Raw genomic sequence first — 27,021 nt, 5'->3', positions numbered from 1 at the left:
CCATCTCCTTTAACCATCCCGCCAAGTGGCCTTTCCCACCCTCCAGTACTTAAACCCTCCCTCCCTAGAACGAGGCCACTTATTTAGTGTAGCAATGGGAAGTTTTATTTCGACATCCGATATGGAGTAAAGTAACAGTGCAGAAGTTGGTGTATGCAGACCAGTGTGTCCTGGGCAGGGTCTGAAGGCTGTAACCATATAAGTAGTCTCTTGTTCCTTCGCCCATCATAGGCCCGCAAAGCTTCCGACACCCTCTGGAGCTCTCCACGCCACGGCACTGGACAGAGGTGTTTGAGACCCTCCTTTGTCCAGTCCCCTGAGAGAAGGAAGGAGGTGCAGCAGCTCCATCCGCGGCATGGCGTGGTCCCGTCAGCAGGCTGCAGATCCCAGGCGCTTGCTGCTCTCTGGCGGCCGGAGCCGGGAGTCCGGGGACCCGGGAATCGCACCTTCTACACTCGGCGCGCCCAAGGGCACCAGCAGTGACCGAGACGCTGGGGAAAGGGCGGGAGGGAGACTTAACTGAGTGGTAAGAAAGAGGAGGCGGGGTAGGGGCGCGGGAGGTGGAAGGGAGCGGACCGCGAGGGGAGAGGGCGGGCGTGAGCACCAGCGGCGCGGCGGGGGTGGCTTCCGCGGGATCGGAGCGCAAGCCAGCGCCACCGCCCTTTGGGACCCCGGAACGCCAGCTCGCCCAGAGCGCAGATTCCCTTCTTCCGGCAACTGTGGCGCTGGGTCCCTCGGTGCCAGCGTCCCCTCTTCATCCCCGGCGCTGCCCTTCCTCCACTCCGTCCCGGCCCCGCGCCCAGTAGCTAGCTCCTCAGTGGTCGCCGCCCGCACCGCCCGGCCCCGAGCCGCCGCTTTGCCCGCTCGCCTGGGCACGCTGCGAGAGAGGCGCGCGTCGCCAGCTCGGGCTCTTCGGTCCCACTCCGCAGCCGCCCGCTCCGCTCGCGGGCAGCAGTGCTCCACGTCACAGGAACTGAGGCAGGACCCCGACAGGACCAGCGCGCGGGTCTGGAGCCGGAGCCCCCAGCCCTACCAGTCGCTCGTCCTGCGCCCAGCCCCGGCCCCCGACGGCTGCGCGTTGAGATGACTTTTCGCTATCTCCTGAACGTCAGTTTCGAGGGACCCTGCTCAGACAGCAGCGCCGGGAGCTCCAGCGCGGGCGGTGGCGGGGGTGGCGCGGGCGGCGCGGCCGCCTCCGAGGGCCGGGCGGTGGACGGCGTGCGGGTGACCGCAGGCGGTAGCAGCGGCGGCGGCGTGGTGGGCGCGGGCAACGGCGAGGACAACCGGAGCTCCGCTGGGGAGCCGGGGAGCACTGGCGCCGGCGGCGAGGTGAACGGCACGGCCGCCGTCGGGGGGCTGGTGGTGAGTGCGCAGGGCGTGGGCGTGGGCGTCTTCCTGGCTGCCTTCATCCTCACGGCCGTGGCGGGCAACCTGATGGTCATCCTCTCCGTGGCCTGCAACCGCCACCTGCAGACGGTCACAAACTATTTCATTGTGAACCTGGCCGTGGCCGACCTGCTGCTGAGCACCACAGTGCTCCCCTTCTCGGCCACCATGGAGGTTCTGGGCTTCTGGGCCTTCGGCCGGGCCTTCTGCGACGTGTGGGCCGCCGTGGATGTGCTGTGCTGCACGGCCTCCATCCTCAGCCTCTGCACAATCTCGGTGGACCGGTACGTGGGCGTGCGCCACTCGCTCAAGTACCCGGCAATCATGACCGAGCGCAAGGCGGCCGCCATCCTGGCGCTGCTCTGGGCCGTAGCCCTCGTGGTGTCTGTGGGGCCGCTGCTGGGCTGGAAGGAGCCGGTGCCCCCTGACGAGCGCTTCTGCGGCATCACGGAGGAGGCAGGATACGCTGTTTTCTCCTCCCTGTGCTCTTTCTACCTGCCTATGGCCGTCATTGTGGTCATGTACTGCCGCGTGTATGTGGTAGCGCGAAGCACCACGCGCAGCCTGGAGGCGGGAGTCAAGCGCGAGCGGGGCAAGGCCTCAGAGGTGGTGCTGCGCATCCACTGTCGCGGCGCAAGCACTGGCTCAGACGGAGCCCACGGTGGGATGCGCAGCGCCAAGGGCCACACCTTCCGCAGCTCACTGTCAGTGCGTCTGCTCAAGTTCTCCCGTGAGAAGAAGGCGGCCAAGACGCTGGCCATCGTCGTGGGCGTCTTCGTGCTCTGCTGGTTCCCCTTTTTCTTCGTTCTGCCACTGGGTGAGTGATCCCTCTCCCACCAGCCCCTTCTCTTCCTCCCTGAGCCTGTGACCGTCCCTTCCTGGCACCCAGACTTGTATGGCCCTTCCCAGTGGAGGGTGACTCTCCACCTGAACATGGAAGGTTTACTGCCTGGTCTCTTAGACACGTGCGCATGCTGCTTTGTGGGACACAAATAGGTTCTTCATGCTTGCAGGATTTGTTTTATGAGCTTCTAACTTTTCTGGCCTTCCCCCTTCTTCACTGCCATTACAAGCCCTGGGCTTGTTTTACACTCCCCCCTCCTCTAAATACAAAAGGTCAGTGGAAATCTGTGCGGGCATCTGCTCCCATAGTATGTGGCAAGCAGTGTATGTGCTTGTCTACATATCTCCCTCCCTCCACCACCAGGGCCTACATTCATTCATGGGCAGCAATCCCTGGCCAGTCTACGTGAACATCAGCAGACACCGGAAGCCACCTGCTTTCTCTGTTTGGAAGCTGGGCCCCCCTGGGAGGCCCTCCCCAGCTGGTATCTGTGAATGCTGTGGGCTCTCATTTCTGAAATCTCCTCTTGGTTGGGGGGGGGGGGGTCTGTGTGGGGGTGAGAAAGAAAGGGAAAGGGCATCTTATCAAATGGAAAGTTAATATTGTTCATCGTAGTTTCTTAAATTTACGGAGTCCTAGCACTTCTGGAGAACTTTGTTATTTCTTTCACAGGCTTTCCTGTAGTCCTGGGAGGTGGGCAGCTGTTCTCAGGACCTTCCTCCCATGCCTTGAGGCCCCTCCTGGAAGCCTTGGGGCTCGGTCAGCACAGGGAGAAGAAAGGGAACGGCATCTATGGGGTTGCTTTTGCCCTGAGTCACTTCACCCACAGGTGCAACCAGCCAGCCCAAGCCAGGACCTCCCATGTACCTGTAATCACCCACATTGAACAGATGATAACATTTCGCCATATTTGCCTCAGATCACTTCCTCTCTCTCTTTTCAGATAAACAGAACAGCCACAACTAAGTTCCCTCCTCCTGTCCCTTCCTCATTTTCTCCCTCTCTCTGCAGAGGTAAATCTGGTGTTTATCACTCCCACACACATGTTTATACCCTTACTACAAACACCTGAATCTATAATAATAAATAGCATTGTTTTGTGTGTCCTTTGGACTTATATAAATTGCACCAGCTGTGCACATCCATCTTCCGTTTGCCCTTTTCACCCAATGTTTTGTTGTTGAGATTTATCCATTCTGGTTATTTTAGCAACAGTATAGTATTCTGTTTGAAAGTATGCCGTGGTGTGTTGATGCAGTCTCCTGCTGAGTGTTCGGTTTTTCTAATTTTTCGCTGTTATAATCTACACTGCAAAAGGCTACTGTTTTTTGAGGTCGAGATCATGTCTCCCTCTTCCAAAAAGCATCCCTAAATCTCCATGGCCTCTGCCCTTGCTGGCAGACACTGCTCTTCCTCAACCCCTCATCTCTGCTGCTCCTCACACCTCGCGTGGGAACCCTGGGGCTATCTTGCCTCTCCCTTCCTGCCGGTCTGCACTGTGCCCAGCCTCCCATGGCATCTCACCAAGTCTAGAACAAAGCCCAGGGCCACAATGGAGCTGAATTTAGTGGAATCTGGTAATAATGAGCAAGCAGGACAGAGGCCAAGCAGGGAAACAGAATATTCTGATCTGCCATGACGTGGCTTGGAGGGCAGGACAGCAGAGAGAACAGGAGGACAGAGCCTGTGGTACAAGCAGGAGTGGCCTGAGGGTTGTGCAGGAAGAAGGGGGGCCAGGAGCAAACCCCCCCCCCAGGAGCTCTGGGGCCAGGCCTGGGAGGAGGGAGGCATCTTTGGAGGAACAGGGAACATTCTGAGCAGCAACTTTTGGGGTTGAATGTGGAATCCAAGGGGCTGGCATATTTTGGTAGGAGGTGCCAGTATGTGCTTGGGGGAAGAGGATGTTGGGAACTTAGATAAGGGGACCAAGGATGGATATGGTTGCAGAAGCAGGAGTGTGGGGTACAGTCTCCCAGAAAGAGGATGGATGGGCAAAGAGAAGAGATGGGCTGGGGAAGGAGCCTTGGGGAGTACCCACTTTGAAAGAACCCAGAAGGAGGCAGAGAAGGGGGCAGCCAGGAGAAGGTGGTACCGCCCTCCTTGCAGGCCCTGGTTCCCACACCAGGTGTGAGGAACAGCAAACGTGGGAGGATTGAGAAAAAGCACTGTGTGCCAGCCAGGGCCACAGGCCATGGAAATGAAGGTGCCCAGTAGGGCCACAACCTGGGGTTGTTGAGCAGACCCAGGGTGCCCTTCACCCACATCTCCACACACAAAGCCAAGTGGAAGCAGGAGCCCCAGCCACAGCAGTGATATGGCCAGTGAGCAGCCCAAATAGCCCGGAGGATATCAAAAGCTTTAGGAAGTGGGCCCAGGGTCCCAGTGGTACACGCACAGGGGGCCATGAACAGCCATCTATCACCTGAAATGTTTTAGTCAAGCCAGAGCTGCAGCAGAGGGAGATATAGACAAGGTATGCTGACCTGTGGGGCCATTGGGGCTCAAGTTGCTGGGCAGGAAAGAATGGCACACAAGCACAGGGCACCTAAAATCCTGAGGGTCTCAGAGAGGGACTAGGGGTCATCCCCCACACCTCCGTTTCCCTGTCTGTGACTCGATCTAGGCAGTGACTACATTGGTGAATATATATGTAAAGTCATCAGTCTATACTCTTAAAATGTACACACTTTATAAACTTGACTGTCAGTATCTTATGCCTTAATGAGAGAGAGAGAGGGAGAGAAGGCGGGAGGAGGCAGGAGGAGGTTGTGAGCCATCTGAGGAAATGGTGTCTAGGCTGGAAAGCACACTTTGGCAGCCAGGTGTGGAGGGCAGATTCAGCGTTTGCGTCTCAGAGTGCTGGCCAAGTACCGAAGGACCCATCTCCACAGGCTCCCTGAGGTGGTGCAGGGTCCACAGACTCAAGGAGAGAGGCAGGGGGTGCGCTGCAGCAAGTTCTCAGGAATGGCATTACTGTTCCCTGGCCCAAAAGCCTGAAGAAGAGGCTGGCATTACATCTCCTATCTGTGCCTTTGTGGCACCTGGCACATAGTAGATGCTTGGTCAGTGTGTGTATAGGAGGAAGAAGTGGCAGAACCCATGGCCTTTTCACATCCTTCCGTGCCAAGGATCTGGTTGACAAAGCACAGCCCTCTATCTTTACTATTATTATTATTATTATTCCTGTGGTAAGAACATAACATGAGATCTACCCTTTTAACAAATTTTTAAGCATGCAGTATTGTTAACTCTAGGCACAAGGTTGTACAGCAGATCTGTAGAATTTATTCATCTTGCTTAACTAAAACTTTATGCCTATTGATTAGCAACTCCCCATTTCCCCCTCCCCTCAGCCCCTGGCACCCACCATTCCACTCTTTCTTTGAATTTGACTATTTTAGCTACATTCATGGAAGTGGAGTCATGCAGTCCTTCTGTGACTGGCTTATTTCACTTAGTATAACAGCCTCTGTGTAAGCAGAGACCTCCCTTACTCGCAATGCATTGGGGGTGATCCCCATTTATGTGACCTAAAAAAGGTTTTAAACATAACAGCTAACATTTATTGAGTGATTATTATGAACAAGCAGTGAGCTAGGGGTTTTATTTTCCATTTTTAAAAATCATGGATAGTTTCAAACACATAAGTAGACAGAACGGTGTGATGGCCCCAGCTTCAACAATATCAACCCAAGGCTGATCTTCGTTCATTTCAAACCCCGCCCACTTTCCACCACTGCTTATTATTTTGAAGAAAATCCCAGACACCATATCAGTTCATCTGTAAATTCTTCAATGTATATTTCTAGAAGAACTTTTAAAAAATAACCACAATCCATTATAACACAAAAAATAGTTGTTTAATAGTACCAAATATCTTAGTGTTCAAATGTTGCTGATTGCCTCATAAAATTTTAGTTTATTTGTTTGAATCAGGGTCCAAAAAAAAGTACATACATTGCATGCACTTGATTTGTCTCCTCAGTTTCTTTGATTAATAAGATTCCCCTACCCCCACCTTTTCCCTTTCAGCTTGTTTCGTGAAGAAACCAGATTGTTTGTCCCAAAGGAGTTGCCCACAGTTTGGAGTTTGCATCCCTATTAGTGCCATTTAATGTGTCCCCTTGTTCCCTGTACTTCCTGTAAACTGGCTTGATCAGATTCAAGTTCAGTGTTTGGGACAAGATTTCTTTTCTTTTGTGATGTTAAGATTGATCAGGGGTTCAGATGCAGTCAGCCTGATTCCTTCATTATAAAATGTCCCATCAGCTTTTCACCTGCTAGTTTTAGCAGCCATTGACCATGGCCTGGACCCGTTATATCACTGGGACTGAAAGTGGTGATATCCAAATTCTGTCATTCCTTCTGCATTTGTAGACTAAAATTCTAAAAAGAATTCACCACTAGCTGTTTGGTCACTTGAAATAGAGTACATACAGCAAAATCAGGAGAGCTGCTCGATGCTCTCCTTTATCAAAAGAAGAGTCGGGCTTCCCTGGTGGCGCAGTGGTTGAGAGTCCGCCTGCCGATGCAGGGGACATGGGTTCGTGCCCCGGTCCGGGAGGATCCCACATGCCGCGGAGCGGCTATGCCCGTGAGCCATGGCCGCTGAGCCTGCGCGTCCGGAGCCTGTTGCTCTGCAACGGGAGAGGCCACAACAGTGAGAGGCCCGCGTACCGCAAAAAAAAAAAAAAAAAGAAGAGTCAATTTCCTAGCAATCTTTCCAAAGGGGACCAATAGGTTTTTTAGTACCATGTTAAAAGTGATTTTTAAATCTGTCACACATTATAGACATCACTATTTTGGGGTTGGCCAATGGGTGCCCTTGGCCCTAGGGTCCTTGTTACTTCCTGCCTAGGTCAGAGATCAGAGGTCAAACTGAAGCCAGGGTTAAGGGTCAGTTGACAGACATGCTTTAAGCTTTAAATCTCACCAAATGCCTCAGCACCTGCTTACCTCCCCCCAGGCTCAGTTCCAGGCTCGCTTCTGCCCCAGATCCTGGCCATGAGGGCCCTGAGCATTGCCATAGGACATGACCACTTCCTGTGTGGCTTGGTCCTCCCAGACCGCCAGAGCCTTTGAGCCCACTCCTCATGGGAAAGTCTCTGAGTTCCTGAGCCCACCTCTGACCCCACCTGAACCCTGCCCCATCCTGCTTCATGAGCTATATGCCCACCAAAAAGGTCTCCTTGAATGCTAGAAGATTTGCCTGCCCTCCTTTGCAGATGGTGACCCAGCAGAACATTGGCCTGGGCCCCTGAGAGCCAGCATCGGGACCTAGTGGGCAATGCCCCAGCAACTCAGTGCTGGGACTCCTGGACAGAGTGACCACTGTCTGGGAACTTCTCTCCTCTGGCGAAAGCACTGATCCGCTCCAACTTATGAGCCATTTGTCAGTGTGACCTGAGAACTGAAAGGTTCATGTTCAGATCAGGGTCATGTTCAGCCGAGCACAAGGGCCATTTGGCAGGGACTTCAGCCTTGGGCACGCAGAGCTTGGGGTGTGACCACTCCAAGGCCGCAGATCAGGGAATGAGTTAAGAAGTGACAACAAGAGTGGAAAAGAGAGGGAGAGAGGGAAGGTGGAGAGAGAGAAAGGGGAGAAGGGGAGGGAGAAGAGCTGAAGGGGAATGGGTGGGGTCCAGTGTAGGACACTGAACAGGTCTGTGACTCATCTCCCTGCCTTGGGCCCCACCAGGCAGCCTCTGTGGCTCTAGGAACTACCCCTCCCTGCCAATCTGCACAGCTGCAGAAGGATGTCCAGGGCCAGACCAGTAGCTCTAGGCCAGCCCCACAGAGCTCAAGGATCCTGAGGTAAACACAGGGCACAGAAGGACTTCTGATCTATTCTTTGTCTATCTCAAGCCAGAGGACCCACCAGTTACCTCTCACCATGGAAGATTGGCAATGCAAGGAATTCAAGAGATTTAGCTTGGCACAGCTAGCCCCACAATATCCTCAACTCTGTGTCTTTATAATCCATCTGAGACCTGGACCCTATTCAGGTCACCTCTTCCTGACAGCCTTTTATGATTGTCTCTGCTTCAAAATGGCCTTATCTCTTACCATCTCTCCCTCCCCTTCTCTGTTCCAGCAGTCCTAACTTCTTGGTTGTCCTTGAACTTGTGCGGTACCCTGCTGCCTCAGGGCCTTTGCACATGCCCTCTCCTCTGTCTGGAATTCTCTTTCTTCAGGTAGATGCATGACTCACTCCCCCAGAGGGTCTTCAGGTCTCAGCTCAAGTGTGCCTTATGAGAGAGGCCGACCCTTTAAAATATTGCAAAGAGGTCCACTGCTTCCCAGCCTCTCTTGGGGAAGGTGCAATTGAGTTCTAGAGTCAGAAGCACTGAGTGAGCAGCTGAAAGAACTAGGAGAGAGAAAGGGAGTCTAGGACTGGGAATTCCATCTCTGCTAGCCCTGTTGGCAGAGAAAGACCTGAATATGGTACATGGTATTTTTAACCCCTCTATTTCTTTCTGGCTAGAGAAAATGGCTGCTTGTGGATAGAAAAGTCACTGGTGAGGGAGGAGGTGGGAAAGGGGAAAGGCTGGGGTGCAGCCTAATAGTTCATGGTTGGCTGCAAGCTATGAACAAGACTGGCTGTGAATTATGACATTCTGCCAAGAACAAGTTCCCTTCTGGTGATACCAAAAGAGTGCTGTTAATCACACAGTCCCCCCTTGGCTTCAGCGCTGTCACTCCTCAGCGAGGCTTGGCCAGATTGGCCAGTTTCAGCCTTAACCACCATCTCAGCAGCATCTCCTGGGCCTGGACATTGCTCTTACTTAGGAGAGGGGACTGGCCTGTGATAAGGCTGCAGACCTCCGCCGCCAATCTCAGCCTGCCTTAGTTTCCCCAACAGTGTGCAGGCCAGGCTAGCCCAGCCAACATGCCAAAGAGTGGGGTAACCTGCTGACACAGGAGAGGCCCTGCCTCTTCTGACTAGTGGATGTTCAGCATCCCTGGACATTACGTTAGACTCCTGACAAAGGCACCCCAAAACAGGGAATAGGGGAAGGCAGGTGGGAGCAAGCTTGACGGATACATGCAAGAAAAGGCCAAGGAGCAGAGAGAAGCAGGCAAGAGTTGTGTTTGCAGTCATCTCCTACCTACATCCTGACCACCTCTCCTCATAGGTAGGTCAATGTGTTCACTCCTGTGCTCCAGCCTGCCTGTTGAGTGGAGAGAAATGGGCATGAACATGCAAATTCATGCCCTGCCTTTCTCAGCAGTGGGCGGAAGAGTTGAAACAGTGACCAAGAGCTAATCCCTGGATTATAGGTTTAGGACCAATCAAGAGAGCTTGAAGACACATCCATGCAGAGTGTCCTGGGTCATGTCCCTGTACGTAGAGACTGAGACAGGAGTTCTTATGCGAGTGATGGATTGAGGGAAGCTCTCAGGAGGTACCTGGGAGGGAGGGAAGCAGGATAAGTCAGAAAAGAGCTAAACCTAGGATGTGGTCTCAAAGTCTGGCCTCAGCCTGATCCCTGGAACAAGAACGACAGCAGAGAATTGTGCCACCTCGAGACAAGGAGTCTGGCCTTTTCCATCCCCGCTGTCTATCACTGGCTGTGGGCTGCCACCTTGGTGGGAAGGTGTCATCTCCCAGTTGAAGCAGCTCCCATTGGTCAAGGGCAATTCTCCATTAGCAGCCAACTATAAGCCATTAGCAGCCAACACTCACAGTAGGTGGGGACCAGGGGCACCTGGGTGGGGCACTAATAGCATCAACTTCAAACCTTAAAGGTGACTTTTGAGCAAAGACTTGAAGAAGGGGAAGGAGATGGCCAAGTGGCTTTCTGGGGCTCCTTCCAGGAGGCTGGGGTCTGTTTCCTGAGATGCAGCGAGCAGGCAACAGCCCAGCCTTTCTGAGTGTTCTGGATGGGCATGCGTGCACAGGAGCCGAATTCAATGTGGCAGTCCTCACAGGCCACCCTAAAGGCCATAGAGAAGGCCAATGAATGCCACTTGGTGGAGGCAGAATCAAGAAGTGCTCAAAGGCACACACACTCCAGAAACCAGTCTCACCTCCGCAGACCCCGGGAGTGGAATTAATCACAGAACTGCTCCTGGAGAGGTGGTTCTATGCCCAAGTCTGAAGAACTGGAGAGACCTGCTATGGAGAAAGGAAGAGGGCCATCTTCCAGACCAGGCCAAATGTACGAAAGTCCAGAGGTAGGGATGGGCATGCTGCTTGTGGATCAGCTGCTGGAAGGTATTGAGTCTTTGTGGATCCTGACCCCAGGACCCCTGGAAGACCAGGGGAAGTTTTTTTTCTATCTTTACATGATGTCAAGGAAAGACCAAGCACTTTAGGGCTAGACTGACGCAGGTTCAAATCCTGATGCTGCCACTTGCCCTCCGGAGATAACTAGAATCTCTGCAAAGTGGGATGCTAATGCCATGAGAATTAAATGAGAAGTGCTACATACAGGGCCCAGCATGCAGCCTGGTAGGTACTGAACACTCAGAAAGCAAGCGTGAGCTCCCATTTCCTTCCTCGTCACTTTAGAGGCTACCTACATCTACGCAAACAGCACTTATTCACTCACTCAACAGATACTTTATGACCCCTGCTCTGGATCAGGCAAGTGTGTTAGAGGCTGGGATGAAAAGAATAATTAATCCCTGTCCTCAAGCAACCTAGAGTCTAGGAGAGTAGATAGAGCAGTAACAAATTTTATTTGTTAAGATGCAGGCGTGCATAAAAGGGCACCTAACCCAGGCTTGGTGGGGGAGGACACCTGACCTGGGCTGGAGGGATGGGTGGACGGAAGTAGAAAGCACCGTGGGAGCAGTTAGAGCCACGCAGGAAGGCAGAAGGAGCCCAGCCTCTGTGGGAAGACATGCTTGTGGCTTCGTATGGCCAATTTGGGAGGGATGTAAGCTGAAGACAGCTTAGGATTCTAAAAAGACTTGAATGCAACACAAGAAAATTTGGGTTTATTCCTCAGAGCCATTAGAAGCCACCAACATTTTCAGAGGGGAAAGGAGAGAAACCATTTTTTTTTACAATAAGTCTCCAGCAGCTGTGTGCAGAGTAGAGGAGACAAGGGACCACTGGGGGCTGTCACAGCCATGTAAACAAAATGAGATGCCAGAGTCAGCAAAGGCTTCAGGAATGAGGTGAAGGGAGGGACTCCACTAGAGAGAAAACTGAATGTACCAGACATGGTGACATATAGCGTAGAAAAGAGGGACTCATTCAGCAAACTCAGCAAGTGTTGAGCGCCTACTGTGTTCAGTGTGTTCATGAGGTCTTCTGGGCAATGGGAGTGCAGCATCAAGCAAAACAGACACTAGTCCTGCCCCATGGACTCTTACTGCAGGCAGAAAGGTGATAGACAAAATGAAGAATAACTCAAATAGTACAAGAGAAGGTGATAAGGGCCACAGATAGAGCCAGCTGAGGGAGATGGGGAGTATGGGGTGGGGGACACTGCAATTTTTTTTATTGTAGTTGATTTATAATATCGTGTTGTTTTCAGTTGTACAGCAAAGTGATTCAGTTTTTTTTCAGATTATTTTCCTTTATAGATTATTATGAGATACTGAATACAGTCCCATGTGCTATACAGTAAATTATTGTTGCTTATCTATTTTATGTATAGTAGTTTGTGTCTGTTAATCTCACACTCCTAATTTGTCCCTCCCTCCCTCCCTCTCCCCTTTGGTAACTATAAGTTTGTTTTCTATGTCTGTGAGTCTGTTTCTGTTTTGTATATGGATTCATTTGTATTATTTTTTAGATTCCACATGTAAGTCATATAATATTGGTCTTTCTCTGACTTACTTCACTTAGTATGACAATCTCTAGGTCCATCCATGTTGCTGCAAGTGGCAATATTTCATTCTTTTTATGGCTGAGTAACATTCCATTGTTTATATATACCACATCATCTTAAACCAGTCATCTGTTGGTGGGCCCTTGGGTTGTTTCCAGGCACACTGCAATTTTAGATGAGAGGTCAGGGAGCCATGTGGATTTCTGGGGGAAGAAGATTCTGGGGAAAAGCAAATGCAAAGGCCCAAGGAGGGAGTGTGTCTGGCATGTCCAAGAAGCAAAAGGAGGGTAGTGTGGCTGGAACAGAGTTGGGGGGGGAGTAGGAGAGGATGTCAGGGGGTCAGGGGACCATATGTCGAGCTGTGAGGGGGAATGGCAGCCCTTAGAGGGTTTTGAGCTTGAGGAGTGACATGATCTATTTCTATTGGGTTGGCCAAAAAGTTCCTTCGGTTTTAAAGTAAAAATAAAAGACACATCTTTAGTTTCACCCAGAACTTTATTGAACAACATAGTCACTGTTTTGTTCCACTACCTTCTGAAATTTTTCAGACAACTTCATAATTCCATCTTTCCAAAACTTTTTATCTTTTTGAGCAAAGAACTGTTCCTTTTACAGTCTTCCAGGGAATTGAAATTTTTTTCCATTAAGAGAATTTTGTAAAGACTGAAAAATATGGAAATCCGAAGGTGCAATGTCTGGTGAATATGGTCAATAGATCAGAACTTCCCACCCAAGCTGTAACAGTTTTTGCCTGGTCATCAAAGAAACATGTGGCCTTGCGTTATCCTGATGGAAGATTATGCATTTTCTGTTGACTAATTCCAGATGGTTTTTGTTGAGTGCTGCTTTCAGTTGGTCTAACTGGGAGCAGTACTTGTTGGAATTAATCATTTGGTTTTCCAGAAGGAGCTCATAATAGAGGACTCCCTTCCAATCCCACCATATACACAACATCATCTTCTTTGGATGAAGACTGGCCTTTGGTGTGGTTGGTGGTGGTTCATTTCGCTTGCCCCACCATCTCTTCCATTCCACATTATTGTACAGTATCCACTTTTCATCGCCCGTCACAATTTCTTTTAAAAACAGAAACTTTTCATTACGTTTAAGTAGATAATCACATGTGGAAATACAGTCAAGAAGGTTTTTTCGCTTAACTTCTGTGGAACCCAAGCATCCAAGCGATTCACATAACCAAGCTGGTGCAAATGATTTTCAACACTTGATTTGGATATTTTGAGTATGTCAGCTATCTCCCACGTGGTATAATGTTGATGGTTCTTAATTAATGTCTCGATTTGATCCCTGTCAGCTTCAACTGGTCTACCCGACCATGGAGCATCGTCCAGCAAGAAATCTCCAGCATGAAACTTCACAAACCACTTTTGACACGTTCGATCAGTCACAGCACCTTTTCCATACACTGCACAAATCTTTTTTTTTACGTTTCAGTTGCATTTTTACCTTTCTTGAAATAATAAAGCATAATATGCTGTAAATGATGCTTTTCTTCTTCCATCTTCAATATTAAAATAGCTACATAAAAATTCACCAATTTTGATAAGTTTTTTTTTAAATGCACGCTGATATGACAGCTGTCACAATACAATCTAACAAAATTGTTTTGAATGAAGTTAAAGATAACTAAGCGCTACTCGAGCCATCTTATGGAAGAAACTGAACAAAACTTTTGCCCAACCCAATATTTTTAAAGGATCATTCTAGCTGCCAAGTTGAGGGTAGATTTCAGGCTGCAACAGTACATGCAAGAGACAGTCGGGAGGCTGCTGAATTACTCAAGGGGAGAGGGGATTGTGTCTCAGACAGGGTAGGAGGGCGCAGGGAGGAGGGTAGTGGTTGAGTTTCAACCTCATCCCCTTCTGCTGTGCACTCAATCACTCCATTCTATCCACACTAGCCTTGTCATTGTTCTGCAAACATACCAGGGCCACCTCAGGCCCTTTGCACTTGCTGTTTCCTCTACCTGGAATGCTTTTCCCCAAAATGTCCACATGCCTCATTCAGCTCTTTACTCAGACGTCATATTCTCAGCAGTTTACCCAAAATTTATAGCACCACCCCCAGCCACACGCACACACATACATAAACACAACTAGGTATCTTCCTTCCCTGCTTTGTTTTTTATTAGCATGTTTTATTATCTGATACGTTTGCATTTTCCTTGTTTATCATATGTTTTGCTGGTCTTGCCCTATGAAATGTAAGCTTTATGAGGGCAGGATAAGTGTGAGATGCCAGTAGACATCCAAGTGGAAATGTCTGGGAGGCAGTGAGTCTTGGATCTATGAGTCTAGAATTTGGGAGAGCAAACTGAGCTGGAGATAGAACTGTGGGCATTACCAGCCAACAGTCTGTGAGCCTGGCTGAAATTGCCAAGAGAATGCAAAGAGAAGAGATTACAAGACTCTTCTTATAAGGGCACTCCTACACGTAGCAGTGGGGACATGAGGAAGGAGCAAAGGCAATTGACAAGGAGTAGAAAATCCAAGAGAATGGTGCCCCAAAAGCCCCAGGTGAGATGAGAAGTGTCCAGGATGGATGAGAGCTGTATCTGCATGTGGGAGGGCTGGGGTGGAGTGGGGCAGTGGGGCAAAGCAGTGGAGTGAAAAGCAGGTGGGGAAGAGGAGATGGCATGTGTGGATAGAAAGCGTGGAGGGAATGAAGTCATAGCCAGAGAACCAGCAAAGAGGGTGCAGCTGTGACAGAGGCAAGCTCACGAGTGACTGATGGGTCGAGAGCTCTACAACACAAGTAGGGACGTGAACCTTGGGTGGGAGGAGAGACTCCTTTCTTACAAAGGAGGAAGACAGGTGAAGAAGGTTTAAGTGAGTGCCCAACTTCTTTGTCTTGTTTTCTCTGTGAAACAGGAAGTGAGATCAACTGCTTTGGAGAAGGGAAAGGGGCAGACTGCAGAGCCTGTGGAGAGGGGTAAAGGCTCAAAGGAGCTGGTGCAGGAATAGGTGGGGGTGGGGGAGTGGGCTGAGAATGGGTGGCAAGATTGCTTGAAGCCAGGACACAGAGCTGAGGTTGGAGACCCTAAGCGTGTTCAGAGTGTGGGTGAATCTCTCCAGAGTTAGGCTCTGGCTGGATAAATACAACCCAAATCCAGAAGGACATGCACATGGAAGGACTGAGGAAAGAATGGCTGGGGTGCAAGTGAGGAGAAGTCTCAGCTAAGCAGAGATGATAGGAGAAATCCAAGGGGCTGGCAGGTCAAAGTTCAGATGAGAAAAAGAGAGAGGACAGAAAGCTGCAGTCAGCAGTGGAATATAGATTTAAGTGAAGAAATGAACTGCTCAGCCTTATGTTTTAAAAGGACACACACACCCCCAGCTGCTATGTGGAGAACAGGGTACTATGGGGGGCACAGGGGCAGGAACAGAGAGCCCACTTGGAAGGGCACTGTAGGTAGATGATGATAGTAGCTGGGACCAGGGTGGTAATGAGGGATGGTGCAAAGTGGGGGATTCAGGACTAATGGGAGTTGGTGATGGATGGGATGCAGAGTGTGACAGAAGGAGAGGGGTCAGAATGTGTGGAGCACCTACGATGTGCCAAGGATGGTGTGGGGAGCTCTCCATTCAAGGATCAGATAGATGGGAAACTGGTAGTTACCCGCAGTGTTCTTGGCATTGAGAAGTGAATAGATGTGCTAGGGGAGGGGGGAATACAACTAACTCTGCTGGGTCAGGAGGGGATGGTGTGACGAAAGCTCCCAGGAGGAGGTGTCACTGGAGCCAGCACTACCAGGTGGAGGAAGGAGGAAGGGCAGTCCAGGATGATCCTGTGCAAAAGCACAGAGACAAGACTGGGGAGCCCGCTGTGGCCAGAGGGCAGTGAACAGTCAGTGTGGCAACTTAGCTGATGCACATGAAGACAGAAGAGAAGCGGGAATTGCAAGAGAAAGGAGAACAAGGAGGTGGTGCTGGGCGCCTGGATGGCGGGAGGCCGAGAGAGGAGGGTCCCATGAGCACCTGTTTCCAGTGACAACTGCCAAGATGAGTTAGCACAGCTGTGCTTTATGCCTGCAAGAATGGCTGTGGACAATGTGGGGAGTAGGAGAGGGAGCCAGCTCAGGACAGAGAAGGGGAGTGCCAGGTACTGGGAGACAGAGGCCTTGCCTCAGAGCCCCCATGTACCCATTGAAGCTTTCCTGTAGCTGGGCTTCCGGGGCTGGCAGAGGCTTGTGCTGGGCAGCTGGAGAGGACTGTGAAGGCAAGAGAGGTGAAACCAAGTGGTCGACCTAAGAGGCCATAAGTCAGAGTAGCTGGAGGAGGAGAAAGTTGGGAGTGGCTGAGAAGGGGCTTGTCCACTGATGCCCTGAGAGCAGGGCAGTGCTGCAGGGATAATGCCAGTGAGCACCCTCGGGAGTCTCAGGACAGTTACCCACCTCGTCCATGGCAAAGGGGAGGGAAGTGCCCACAAGCCCCTTTCCCCCGACCCAGAGATCCTTAAAAGAGGCTGTGGGCAGAAGAGAGAACGTTGGGGCAGGCAGGCAGCAGAGTGAGGCAGGGTGCAAGGAGGCATGGGGGTAGACTGCAGCACTCTGGGCAGAAGTAGGTGTGAGGCTCAGGACTGCCATATGTGAAAGGAACAGAGTAAAAATCTCTTAGGAGCTCCTGCCTGTGAAAGCTGGAGCCCAAGGCACAGACGTCTGTATTTTCCAGGCAAGATGTCTGTGCACAGAGGGCAGACAGCAATGAAACAAAATTGTGGCGACTGCTGTCAGTGCCCCACCCATCCCCCCTGAACATGGGTCACTTTCCGCCCCAGCAGCTGCCTCCATATCTTCGCCTGCAGCATTCTCTGACCAGCAATATCCTCACTGTCCACCCACACAGCAAGCAGGAAGTATGGAAAATTAACACCCTGAGGGAGCAACCCAAACACTGGCTTATGGTAATGGGAGTATAGATACCCCACCTCCCTCACCTTACTGATCCTGTTCTCCAGTCCCCCAGAGCTCCCAGTGAGAGTGACTAACTTGTTAACTCTCCTTTTATTGGCTTCCTTCTCTTCCCTCTTTTTATCACACTTCACTATTGGTGTTTCATTTACCTTCCAAATTAACAACTTGCATTTGAATCCTTGTCTCAGGTCTGCTTCTGGGAGACCCCAAAGTAAGACAGAACCCTCAGCAGGACACAGTAGGAAAAACCTGGGGCTGAAAGGCTGAGTTTGTATCCCAGCTCCTTTGTGTGTAAGGAATTCCCAGCTGGCAGCAGGCTTCTGCATAGGTTGGTTGAGCATGAATTAGAATTTTAATGCTTAAAACAAGGCCCAGGCCACACTACTATATGCCATGTTGCCCACCAATCCGAATCAAAACCACACCAATAACAAAGCCCTTTGGCTGGCTTTTGGCTTACTGCTTAAAGCATAGTCCCCTGATTTGTCATCCTGGGCTAAATATAAAAGAATTCTAGCCTGAGTCAGAAAGTTATTTTCAGCACTCTGTCTTATTTTGCAGCCATTAAGGGATGCTGTTCAGAAGGCTGCCTTCCTGGAGGCTAAGGTCAACACTGGTGGCCCCCACATTCCAGGGACAACTGCCCAATTCTTCTCCCAAGGGAAATTATCTCCTTACATTCTGATTGATGCCCCAGCCTCCCCCAAACCCACCAGGTCTTGGCTACTGTTTCTGGCCACTCTCCAGAGCTGGGAACGGGGTCCCTTCCCAGGGCTGAGGTCTCCTCTCTCAAAAGCCACAGAAGTAGGGAAAGGGGCAGTGAACAGGCTCCAGTATTTACTACAAAACTGCGAAGTCTTGTGCCCTGAAATTTATGAATTGTCACAAAATCCCTTCAGAGAAATTGTTGTATGTATCTCACAGAAAAGAAGAGTGAGACTTAGATGGCCAAATAACTTGCTCAAGGCTGCGTGACCAGGGTTTGAAAATGCTGTGCCACGCGATACTGCCTGACACTCCTCTTCCTCCACAGTGTCTCTTAGCATCAGGAATCCCACTGGGTGGGAGGTGGGTGATACGCAAGGGTCCCCAGGTCAAAGAGAGGGGCATGATGCCTCTGCTCCCTCAGTAGGGGACACTGCTCTTATTTCTTTGAGGGCAAGGAGAAAAGAAAGCAGGTCTTGCTTTGTCAAGGACCACTACCCCTGGTCTGCTCAGCCTGGCAGACACCTGAAACTTTTGCCTGGGATGGGACGCTCCTGCCGCCTACCCCCAACCCCTGCTGATGTTGAGGATAGTGAGGGTGACAAAGTGGCCTCTGCTTCCTGGGTGATGTCTTTGCATTTTGTTAGGTGCCTTTGGAGACATGACTCCTTGAGGTCTATGGTGGGGAAGACAGGGGAAAGGTATGCAGGGAGGAGGGTCTTCCTGGCACAGCTCAGACCCCAGTGTCCCCACCTCCTCCTGCCTGGCACTCTGCTCCCTTTCCAAGCCATCCCAGAAGCCTTCCTGACCACTTCCCACTTCCACTGGGGCAGCCCCACTATCCTGCATTCTGACAGCTCATGGGCATTGTGTTCATTGAGGCTTAATTCTAGGTTCTATCTCTTGCCTGCTCAAAAATATCCATGGCTCCTAACTACCCACAAAATAAAAGCCACTTCCCAGCATTTAAGGCCCTTCACCATTTGTCTCAAATGAAGTTTTCTGAGCATATCGTACAGGACATTCCCATGCCCCAAACTTGTTATCCTCTTGCCCACCTGTCCCTTCCACTCCTGATACCCTCTGCCCTTCCTCATCCTGCCTGGCTCCTGTCCATCCTGAGACCCTGGAAGCCCCCCGCCCCAATATACTGAGCACCACCATCATCCCACCTGCATGCCCATGATATGTGACCCACATTGCTACCGGGAGAGCAAGGCCTCAGGTGTTTGATGACAGCCCAGCACAGTGCCTGGCTCAGGGCAAGCCTTGGTCAACATTTAATTCAGGAGTTCTTACCCTTTTTATGCTAGGGACTACTTGGGCATCTGGCAAAGTGTATGGAGCCTTTCTCAGAGTTACTCTTTCAAATGCAAAAAATAAAATACAGAGGATTGCAGATGAAATCGACTTCATTTAATTGAAATCTGTGATTTAGTCTCCAATGTGTTTCCATGTGAAGGCTTTAAATAACAAGATCTAGTGGCGTGTTCTAGTGACTGACACTTCCAAATAGTGAGAAGCATAGACAATATTCCAAAATATCTGTAGCAACTGCTAATATTAGGGGGTAAACTGCCAATACTGCACCAGTTTTGAGCTACAAAACAGTGATTTCATATCGTTTTGTCTAATTCTACTCAGGTTTGTTGCTTACACTCGCTGGAAATGCTCAATTTCAGGTAAACGTGAGTAAAGCTGAAGATGACTATTTTTTTCTCATTCAAGTTCATGGACACCCTCGAATTATATCAGGGACTCATTGAGGAGAGATATCTTGAGAGCCACTGGTTGATGAATGGCCAGGGCCCCTGAAAGGGGTGGGGGGAGGGGGAGTAGTGCAGAGAGGGTGGCCCCTTTGCACCAGGCGCTGCCTGGAACTCCCTCTCCCTGAGCATCTAACCAGCCTGGGTCTCTGCTTCCCACAGGCTCCCTGTTCCCACAGCTGAAGCCCTCAGAGGGCGTCTTCAAGGTTATCTTCTGGCTGGGCTACTTCAACAGTTGCGTGAACCCGCTCATCTACCCTTGCTCCAGCCGGGAGTTCAAGCGGGCCTTCCTCCGCCTCCTGCGCTGCCAATGCCATCGTAGTCGCCAGCACCACCGCCCCCTCTGGAGCATCTACAGTCACCACTGGCAAGCCTCGAATGGCGGCCCGCGCCCTGACTACGCTCCTGGCCCAGGCGCCGCACCCTCCGGGGCCCTGCTGGCCCTCACCACGCCCTCAGCCCCCGGCTCCCCAGGCACACGCAAGGCGCAGGCTCCGGTCGTCGGCCGTCGAAAGCCGCCCTGCGCCTTTCGCAAGTGGAGGCTTCTCGGGCCGTTCCGGAAACCCACCACCCCGCTGCATGCCAAGGTCTCCAGCCTGTCGCAAAAGAAACACGCCAGAGAGGCTGCGTGCGCCCTGCACTTGGAGGTGGAAGCTGTGTGCTTAGGCGTCCGCAGTGAGGCAGCTGAGGGCACTACCTGCCAGGCCTACGAATTGGCAAACTCTAGCCTTCTCCGGGAGACTGATATTTAAGGACCCCTGAGTTAGGCCGAGGAGTGTGCTGGGGGTGGGAGAAGGGTGTGGAGATGGAGGCTGGCTTTGTTCAAGAGGCCGGTGAGAATCAAGGACCCAGAAATCGATCAGGGCGACTGCTCTCCAGAATCCCCGAGGAACTGAGGTGTGGGTGAAGCCCCTGAAGGGCAGAAAGTTATGGGCTCCCCCTCCTGGACACAGATGCCCCCAGCTCCTCCTTTCAAGGGAGAGGCTGAGGGCTCCTTGGGGCCATTTGTTTCCAATCCCTGTTTGAGAAACACTGCCCCATCCATGCCTTGAACCCTGGGTAGATGGCCCCAAGTATGGCCAGGCAGCCCTGTCCCTCCTCTTGGGGAGGAAAGGGCACAGAGGCCCTGCCTGGCTGCCGCCAATGCCTCCCCTCCAGAAAAAGTCAGTGGGACCAAAGCTTCTCAATGGACACAATTTATCCTTACTGCAGACTGGAGGAATCCAGTGGCCTGCCATTGCCACCCACAAGCTTTGGTGGCAGATTGGACGACTGTCCTACAAGCCTGTTGTATTAACCTGTGGGCCCACTTTGCCCTACTGAGGCTCCGCCCTGCCCCTCACTTTGTCTCCCCAAAGGCCTTACTGTTTACACTGTATATAGCTCCTTGTGCCTGTGCCCATCACTTCTTGCTGGGCTCTGGAACCATCAAATGGGGAGAACTTTGTCATTTTTAGACATATTTATTGGTCAGAGTACTTCTATTTTGTCCAAACTGTGCAAACTGTTCATCTTCAGCTTACAACCCATAAAGAACTACTTTTTGTTTTTCTAAAATCCTTCAAGTACTAAAGGCCCACAAGAGGATAAATTGGGTCTGTGTTCACCTTTCTAGTTTCAACCTGTCTCTTTAACTGATGGCTGCTGTCCTTTGGGACTTTCAGCATAACCAAAAGATTCGGGCATTTTGTTGGCTTTTAAAACTCACATGATTAGTCTTGGGAACAAACAGTAATTATAAGCACAAAGTTTCGCTTTTTCAGTCTCACCAGATATATCTGTGATGCTCTGAGGGCCTCAGTCTGGAAGGTGGCCATCAGTTAAATGGGTGAAACATTACTTTACATGAAAAAATGTACAAGCCCAAGTAGACAGGTATACATGGTGAGAGAACACCTACTTAGGAACCATGCTTATTGGCTTTGAGTAAAATGTCCAACACTTGTCATGTTCCCAAGAGACTACAGGTAGTTCAGTCTTCAGCTAGATAATATCAACCACATACATCCAACCAGCATGGGAATGATGACTGTAGCCCAATGGACCCTTGGAAGGAGAGCTGGTTAGATAATACTCTGGGCTGTCTGGAGTGGTGGTGTTCTGAAACTGGAAGAACCAACTGCTGGGGCCAACATGAACCAGTATTTTGAGCCAAAAGCTTCCATCCTGTAGTAGGGAGGTAGTCTGTTTAAAAGGTCACCACAATTTCAGACCCCTCATCCCAATATTACAAGGTAAAAAGACAGCCAGTATCTGGGCTTGGGAGCAGAAATTTCACACTGTGGGTCTACAGCAGGTACTGGACTTTCAGGCCTGGTAACCCCCACAAGGCACAGGAGGGGCAGTTAAAAGCAGGTACTGGGAGCATGTTGCACACCCCAAAGAGGGCCCCATCTTGCAGCACACTGGCTGCCCTAAAGCTGGGGACACTGGGCACAGCCCCCACAGTCTTCTCACAGAGGTGGGGGCCATCCGTCAAAGCAAAGTTCAGCAAGGAGGCAGACCCTAGTGTCAGAGGATTGAACTCTGGGCTCCCCAGCAGGGGTTCAACAGCAGGGGAGGGTCTCTAAGAGGGTTCCCACATGCCAGGGCAGCTGAGCCCACAGGAGGTCGACAGTGAGGACAAGGGAGAAATGTAAGGAGGGAGCCTTCATCAGAAGGATTTTAGGGGGCCTCCCTGTCCTGGATAAAAGTGGGTGTAGAGGCAGGTGGGGTCAGCAGCTTGCCCAGTACTTTCTCTAGGCTTGATGATCAATCAGCAAAACATATCTGACCTTTAAGCCTCAGCTCATGTCTCCTGCACACGGGACTCTCTGCACACAGCTGCCTCCTCCTGTGCCCTCCACACCAGGGAAGGAGCTTTCCAGGAGAGCGGGATGGGGCTACAGAGCCCCAGAGAGGCTGTGCCACAGCAGAGGCATCCAGCATCCCAGTTCTAATCATCAGTAAAGCACTGAGCTGCTGACCTTGTTCTCAGGACATGGCAAAGAGTCCTGGAGTGGCCAAGAGGAATGGAGGGAATAGCAACAGCCCTTCTAGAGGAGGTAGCCTCTTGCAAGTGATTCTGGGACATCTGGGAGAAGGTCCTCAGGTACCCCAGCCCAGCCCATACAACTGATTAAAGAGACTGTGCCTGAGGTGCATATAAAAAATGGGGCCCTAAACTGCAGGAGGCCCCTGTGAAATGTCAAGGTGACTGGGGGAGCGGGAAGACTCTCAGTACCCATCAAAATGGGACTAGGAGTTCCTTTACACAATCCTCAAGGGATTGAGTGAAGCCTGAAGGATTCTGTGAGTGGGAAGGAGGATGGTCTTGTGAAATGTGACAGAAACAGAAGCAAGCCTCCAAGGGCACTGGTATTTGCCCAATTTCCCCCCACCACACACACACACACACACACACACACACACACACACACACACACACACACACACACACACACACACACACACACACACGCAATTCCTTAGAAAGCTGCATTCCCATTTCCCTCCCAAGGCCCCAGCTCCAGTCTACCCTCCCTCTCCAGCTGGGCTCTTGCTACCCATCTTGCTTGCTTCCCACACTCTTTCCAGGACCTCTGTCCCAGCATCCCCCAGGGCTGCTTTTGCAAGTCACCTGGGACCTTTCACTTCCCCAATCTCCTCCCCACCCCCGTCTCTGCCATAGTCCACACTGGTGGCTGCTCCCTGCTTCCTGAAATATTCCTCTCCCAGCCTGAACCACACCCCTGGGATCTTCTGGTCCCCTGACCACATACTCTCTCTCTCTCAATCTCTCTCTCTCTCAGTCTCTCTCTCTCTCTCTCTCTCTCTCTCTCCCCCCCCTTTCTCTCTCCCCCCTTTCTCTCTCTCCCCCTCTCCCTCCCTCCCTCCATCCCTCTCCCCACCCCTCTCTCTCTCCCTCCCTCCGTCTCTCTCCCCCTCTCTCTCTCTCCATCCCTCCCTCCCTCTCTCCCTCCATCTCCCCCCCCTTCTCTCTCTCCCCCCCCTTCCTGTGCAGGTGCCTCTCTATGCCCTTAAGTGTCCCTCAGGGTTTTTTTTTTTCTTATCTCAACTTGCTACCCAATCTCATCCACTCCAAATCATCTAAATGACCACTTGTACATAAATGGATCTCAAGGGTCTACTCTAGCTCTAAATGCGTGCTCACCCTCCCCTGGATGACCCCAGACACCCCAAATACAAGCCCACCGGCCTCATGCAAAGCCATGTCCTCTACTCCATGCAGGCATGACAAGGCCACTGATGCTGAGGCTTCAGGCTCCCAGAGGCCCTGAGCCTGCCCGCCCTCTCCACTTGCCATTATCTTCCCAAGACCTTCTTCCCAGACCCCCTGTTCAGAATTAAGCCCTGAGTAGCCCTCAGCCTCTCCAGTAGCTCACACCAAGCTCATCCTGGCTTAGAGTCCACTGATAGAATCCATGTCTTCATCCACTATGAGGAAGTGGACTGTCTGACCCTGGGCTGCTCAAGACTAGGTATAAGTGTTCATTAAATACTAGATTGAAGGAGTTGCCCCATTACCCTTGCCTGGGACACTGCCCCAGTGCCAACCTGATAGCTGGCTGACATCACCATCTTTGCAAGACCCTCCCCTCAGCTGGTTCCACCAGTCCTCAAGGGGCTAGAGCCTGTATTCTTCCCCAGCCAGAGAGCCAGCTACACCCTGGACTTCTGCAGAAAGAAGTCCTCCTGCTCCAGGTGCCCTGCAGCCCACCCACCCCTCCCACCTGGAGCCCCACTCTCCCCTGCAGGCCCCTCACCACAATTACCACCACTACAAGCTAGTCCCTTAGTCCCTCCTGCTCCAGGCACTGACAGGTCCTGGGGAAAGGTCTGGGACCTTGGTGACCTGTCAGATCCCTGACTCCTCAGTGCCCTCCTGACCCTGTTTCTATTCCCATCCTGTCATACCCCCAGGAGGTTACATGTTCACTGTCCACTTGGAAAAGAATTTCCTTTTTTTTCTTCTTCTTGTGGTTCAGCGAAGCACAAAACCAGATGCTTGTAAAGGCTAAATCCGTCCCATAGCCTCTCAGCTCAGAATAACTCTCTGGGGAGCCCAGTGGACCCAGGTGGTGCTGGGGGTGGTACCTTTGGGAAGTGGGGCTGCACTCAGCTCTCCTGCAGGTCTGGGCTGGCGTTTCTTCCCTTCCCCCATCCACCCCTTGGTGGAAGCAGGGAAACAAAGGGAGTGCTGAACAAGCCCCTGGCCTACATTCTCAAATTGCTCTTGTCTGGAGAAGAATGAAGCAGGAATTCCAGGGTGAATTTGGAACCAAGAAGAAATCCAGGAACTGGGGCCACAACAGGCTGAGCTTTTAGAGCCAGGGGCAGGAGGGAAGGATGCGTTGGAGGAGTACCTCACCCATGACATTTGTGGACATTCCTTCCAGGAGTTCGCCATTCATGTGACTCCATCATGCTGTTTGCATCCACCTTTTTCTGTCCTGCCAGAAACCATAGGAGTCTCAGCTCTCATTCCTGAGACCAGCCACAAAGATCATGGTTCACTAGCCAGCCTATGGATTGACTAATTTGAGGTCAGGTCTGAACAGCTGAGCAGGCAGATGGGAATGAGATGGAGCATGTGATACAAAACACAGCTGTTTGTGTACCGGTGTCTGTGGGCAAAGTAATTCTCCTAGATGGGGGAGGGGTGGAACACATAATGAAGGACATCTCTAGCACACTGGATCAGTTAAAAATGCAGCTGCAAGTAATAAGGAAGCTGCTTAAACATTGGTCATTATTTTTCTCACCTGACAATTTATGAAGTAGGTAGTTTCTGGCAGTGTAAGTCACACACACAAGCTCTTACTGTCTTTGCTTCATAGTCTTCGGTGTGTTGGTTTTTATCCTCCTTGTTGCTTCACCATGACCAATGGCACAATAACTCACATTCATATTCAAGGGGGAGAAAAACGGAGAAGGGTCTGGGCTATGGAATCTGCCTCCTTTTATCAAGATAATAAAGTTTGCCCCAAACCACCCTTCCCCAGCACACCTCCACTTGGGTCTTAAGGGCCAGAAGTGGGTGCCATGCCCACCCTGCGAGGGAGGCTGGTAAAATAAAAAACAAGATGGAGTGATTGGTTTAGAGCAGAGGTCTGCAGAGTGGGCCAAATTTAGCCCACCACCTGACTTTGTACAGCCTATGAACTAAGAACGGGTTTATACATTTTTAAATGGTTGGAGAAAAAAAAGTCAGGAGAATATTTCATGACAGGTGTATTGTATGAAAGTTATCTCTTGGCCCACAAAGCCTAAATTAAAAAAAAAAAAATTTGTTGAAAAGTTTGTCGACCCTGCTTTAGGGCAACGTGGATCATTGCCTCCTGTTGGAAACACTGCTGTTCTGAAAAAAATCACGATTCTGGCAGCAGAAGGAAGCAATGGATATCAGGCAGGCAGCTTTCAGTGTCTGTCACATAGGCGAGTCACCACACTGCAAGCCTGTGACAGTTATCTAATCTGAAACAGCATAAGCTAACAGTTCCCCCTCTCACCACAAACATAACACAAGGGGTTTTTTTTGGAAGCCCTCTACCTCAAGGACATTTTCCCTAACTGACCAAATGTGTGGGATTTTGAAAGAGACTAGTAAAAAGTAAAAGGGGACACAACGAAATATCTGGCTGGCTGTGCCCCAAAAGGCTCAATGAGGTATTATTTGCTCAATGAACTTGCCTCCAGCCAAGGGGCAGGTCCTCAGTATTACAGGTCCAGAAAATGGGTCTGGTCGGTGTTCCACAGTGTTCCACAGTCTCATAAAAGCTGACACAGATGGCCTAACTCACTAGGACATGAAGATCATAAGCCCAAAGCCAATGTGCTCATTTTTAATGGGAACTATAATTTAACTATCACACAAGCCAATGTCCTCATGATGATAAATGAACCTGATAGGAAGTCAAACTGTGGTCTGAAAGTCACTAGTGAGTTCAGAGACCAAGCCAGGAAGTTAAAAGCAAGAGTCACTTATTTAGTGCACCAGGCATGGAGATCGGTCCCCAGGCCAGGGTTCCATCTCCCAGTGCATTGTGCCTCTGTTTCCATCATATATCCCTCTCGATCCTCCCATCTCATGCTTCAATCCCAGCCTTTTGTCTTACTCTGTACCTTGAAGTTTGCTTTACTTGTCTCTAATCTCATTTATCATGGGTCCAATTTCAGAGTGGAACCCTCAGAAGCCGGTCTTGAGAGCTTTTATGTTCAAGCTCTCAGGGAATAGTCACCCTAGTAGACAAGCCTACAAGTACCAAATGCCTGGGCCTCTTACAGATTAGGCATTTGGTATTCCTCCAACCCCAGGTGGGAAATGCACCTGCTCAGATGGGCCCAGGTGCCCTCTGATGCCTCTCAACCAGTAACAAATGGCCAGGTGACGATCAATAAACAATGCATGCATTTTATAATATTCACTGACCACCTACTATGTGCCCAGTCAATGGGGATACATCCATTTAAAAAAAAATGTCAGTCTCCACGGAGTTCTCATTTCAGGAGAGACAGGAGTGATAGGTAATAACAACAAAACATATAGTAAATGGTGATAAGCAAAAGAAATATAACAGGGAAAGGGAACAGGAAGTGTTG

The 27,021-nt window shown here is 50.8% G+C and overlaps 2 protein-coding genes across 5 annotated transcripts in view; one reads left to right on the top strand and one right to left on the bottom strand.

Moving 5' to 3' along the window:
* Nucleotides 1–538: 538 nt before the first annotated feature.
* ADRA1D (adrenoceptor alpha 1D) lies at nt 539–21,511 on the top strand. 2 transcript variants are annotated; one of them, XM_033415809.2, is made up of 3 exons: nt 1,022–2,203; nt 2,594–2,714; nt 2,903–3,662. In XM_033415809.2, the coding sequence occupies exons 1-3, from the start codon at nt 1,084–1,086 to the stop codon at nt 3,114–3,116; spliced, it is 1,455 nt and encodes a 484-aa protein (XP_033271700.1). In that variant the 5' UTR covers nt 1,022–1,083; the 3' UTR covers nt 3,117–3,662. The 2 variants fall into 2 exon arrangements, with proteins under 2 accessions (XP_004285330.1, XP_033271700.1); XM_004285282.3 differs by lacking the exons at nt 2,594–2,714; nt 2,903–3,662 and adding an exon at nt 19,582–21,511 and having other exon boundaries at nt 539–2,203.
* Nucleotides 6,672–27,021, bottom strand: part of SMOX (spermine oxidase) — a 66,772-nt gene continuing 46,422 nt past the window's right edge. Inside the window, exon 7 of one of the 3 annotated variants that reach the window (XM_049699485.1) lies at nt 6,672–6,867. In XM_049699485.1, the coding sequence (XP_049555442.1) occupies nt 6,817–6,867 (51 nt within the window). In that variant the 3' untranslated portion in view covers nt 6,672–6,816. Of the gene's footprint in view, nt 6,868–6,936; nt 9,403–12,494; nt 13,555–27,021 lie in introns of those variants that run through there. The other 2 variants (XR_007472212.1, XR_007472213.1) reach the window with 2 other exon arrangements.

This window comes from Orcinus orca, chromosome 16 (assembly GCF_937001465.1).
Source record: "Orcinus orca chromosome 16, mOrcOrc1.1, whole genome shotgun sequence".
Lineage (NCBI taxonomy): Eukaryota > Metazoa > Chordata > Mammalia > Artiodactyla > Delphinidae > Orcinus > Orcinus orca.
The sequence above is the reverse complement of the archived record's forward strand: the minus strand, read 5'-3'. Positions and strand labels throughout refer to the sequence as shown.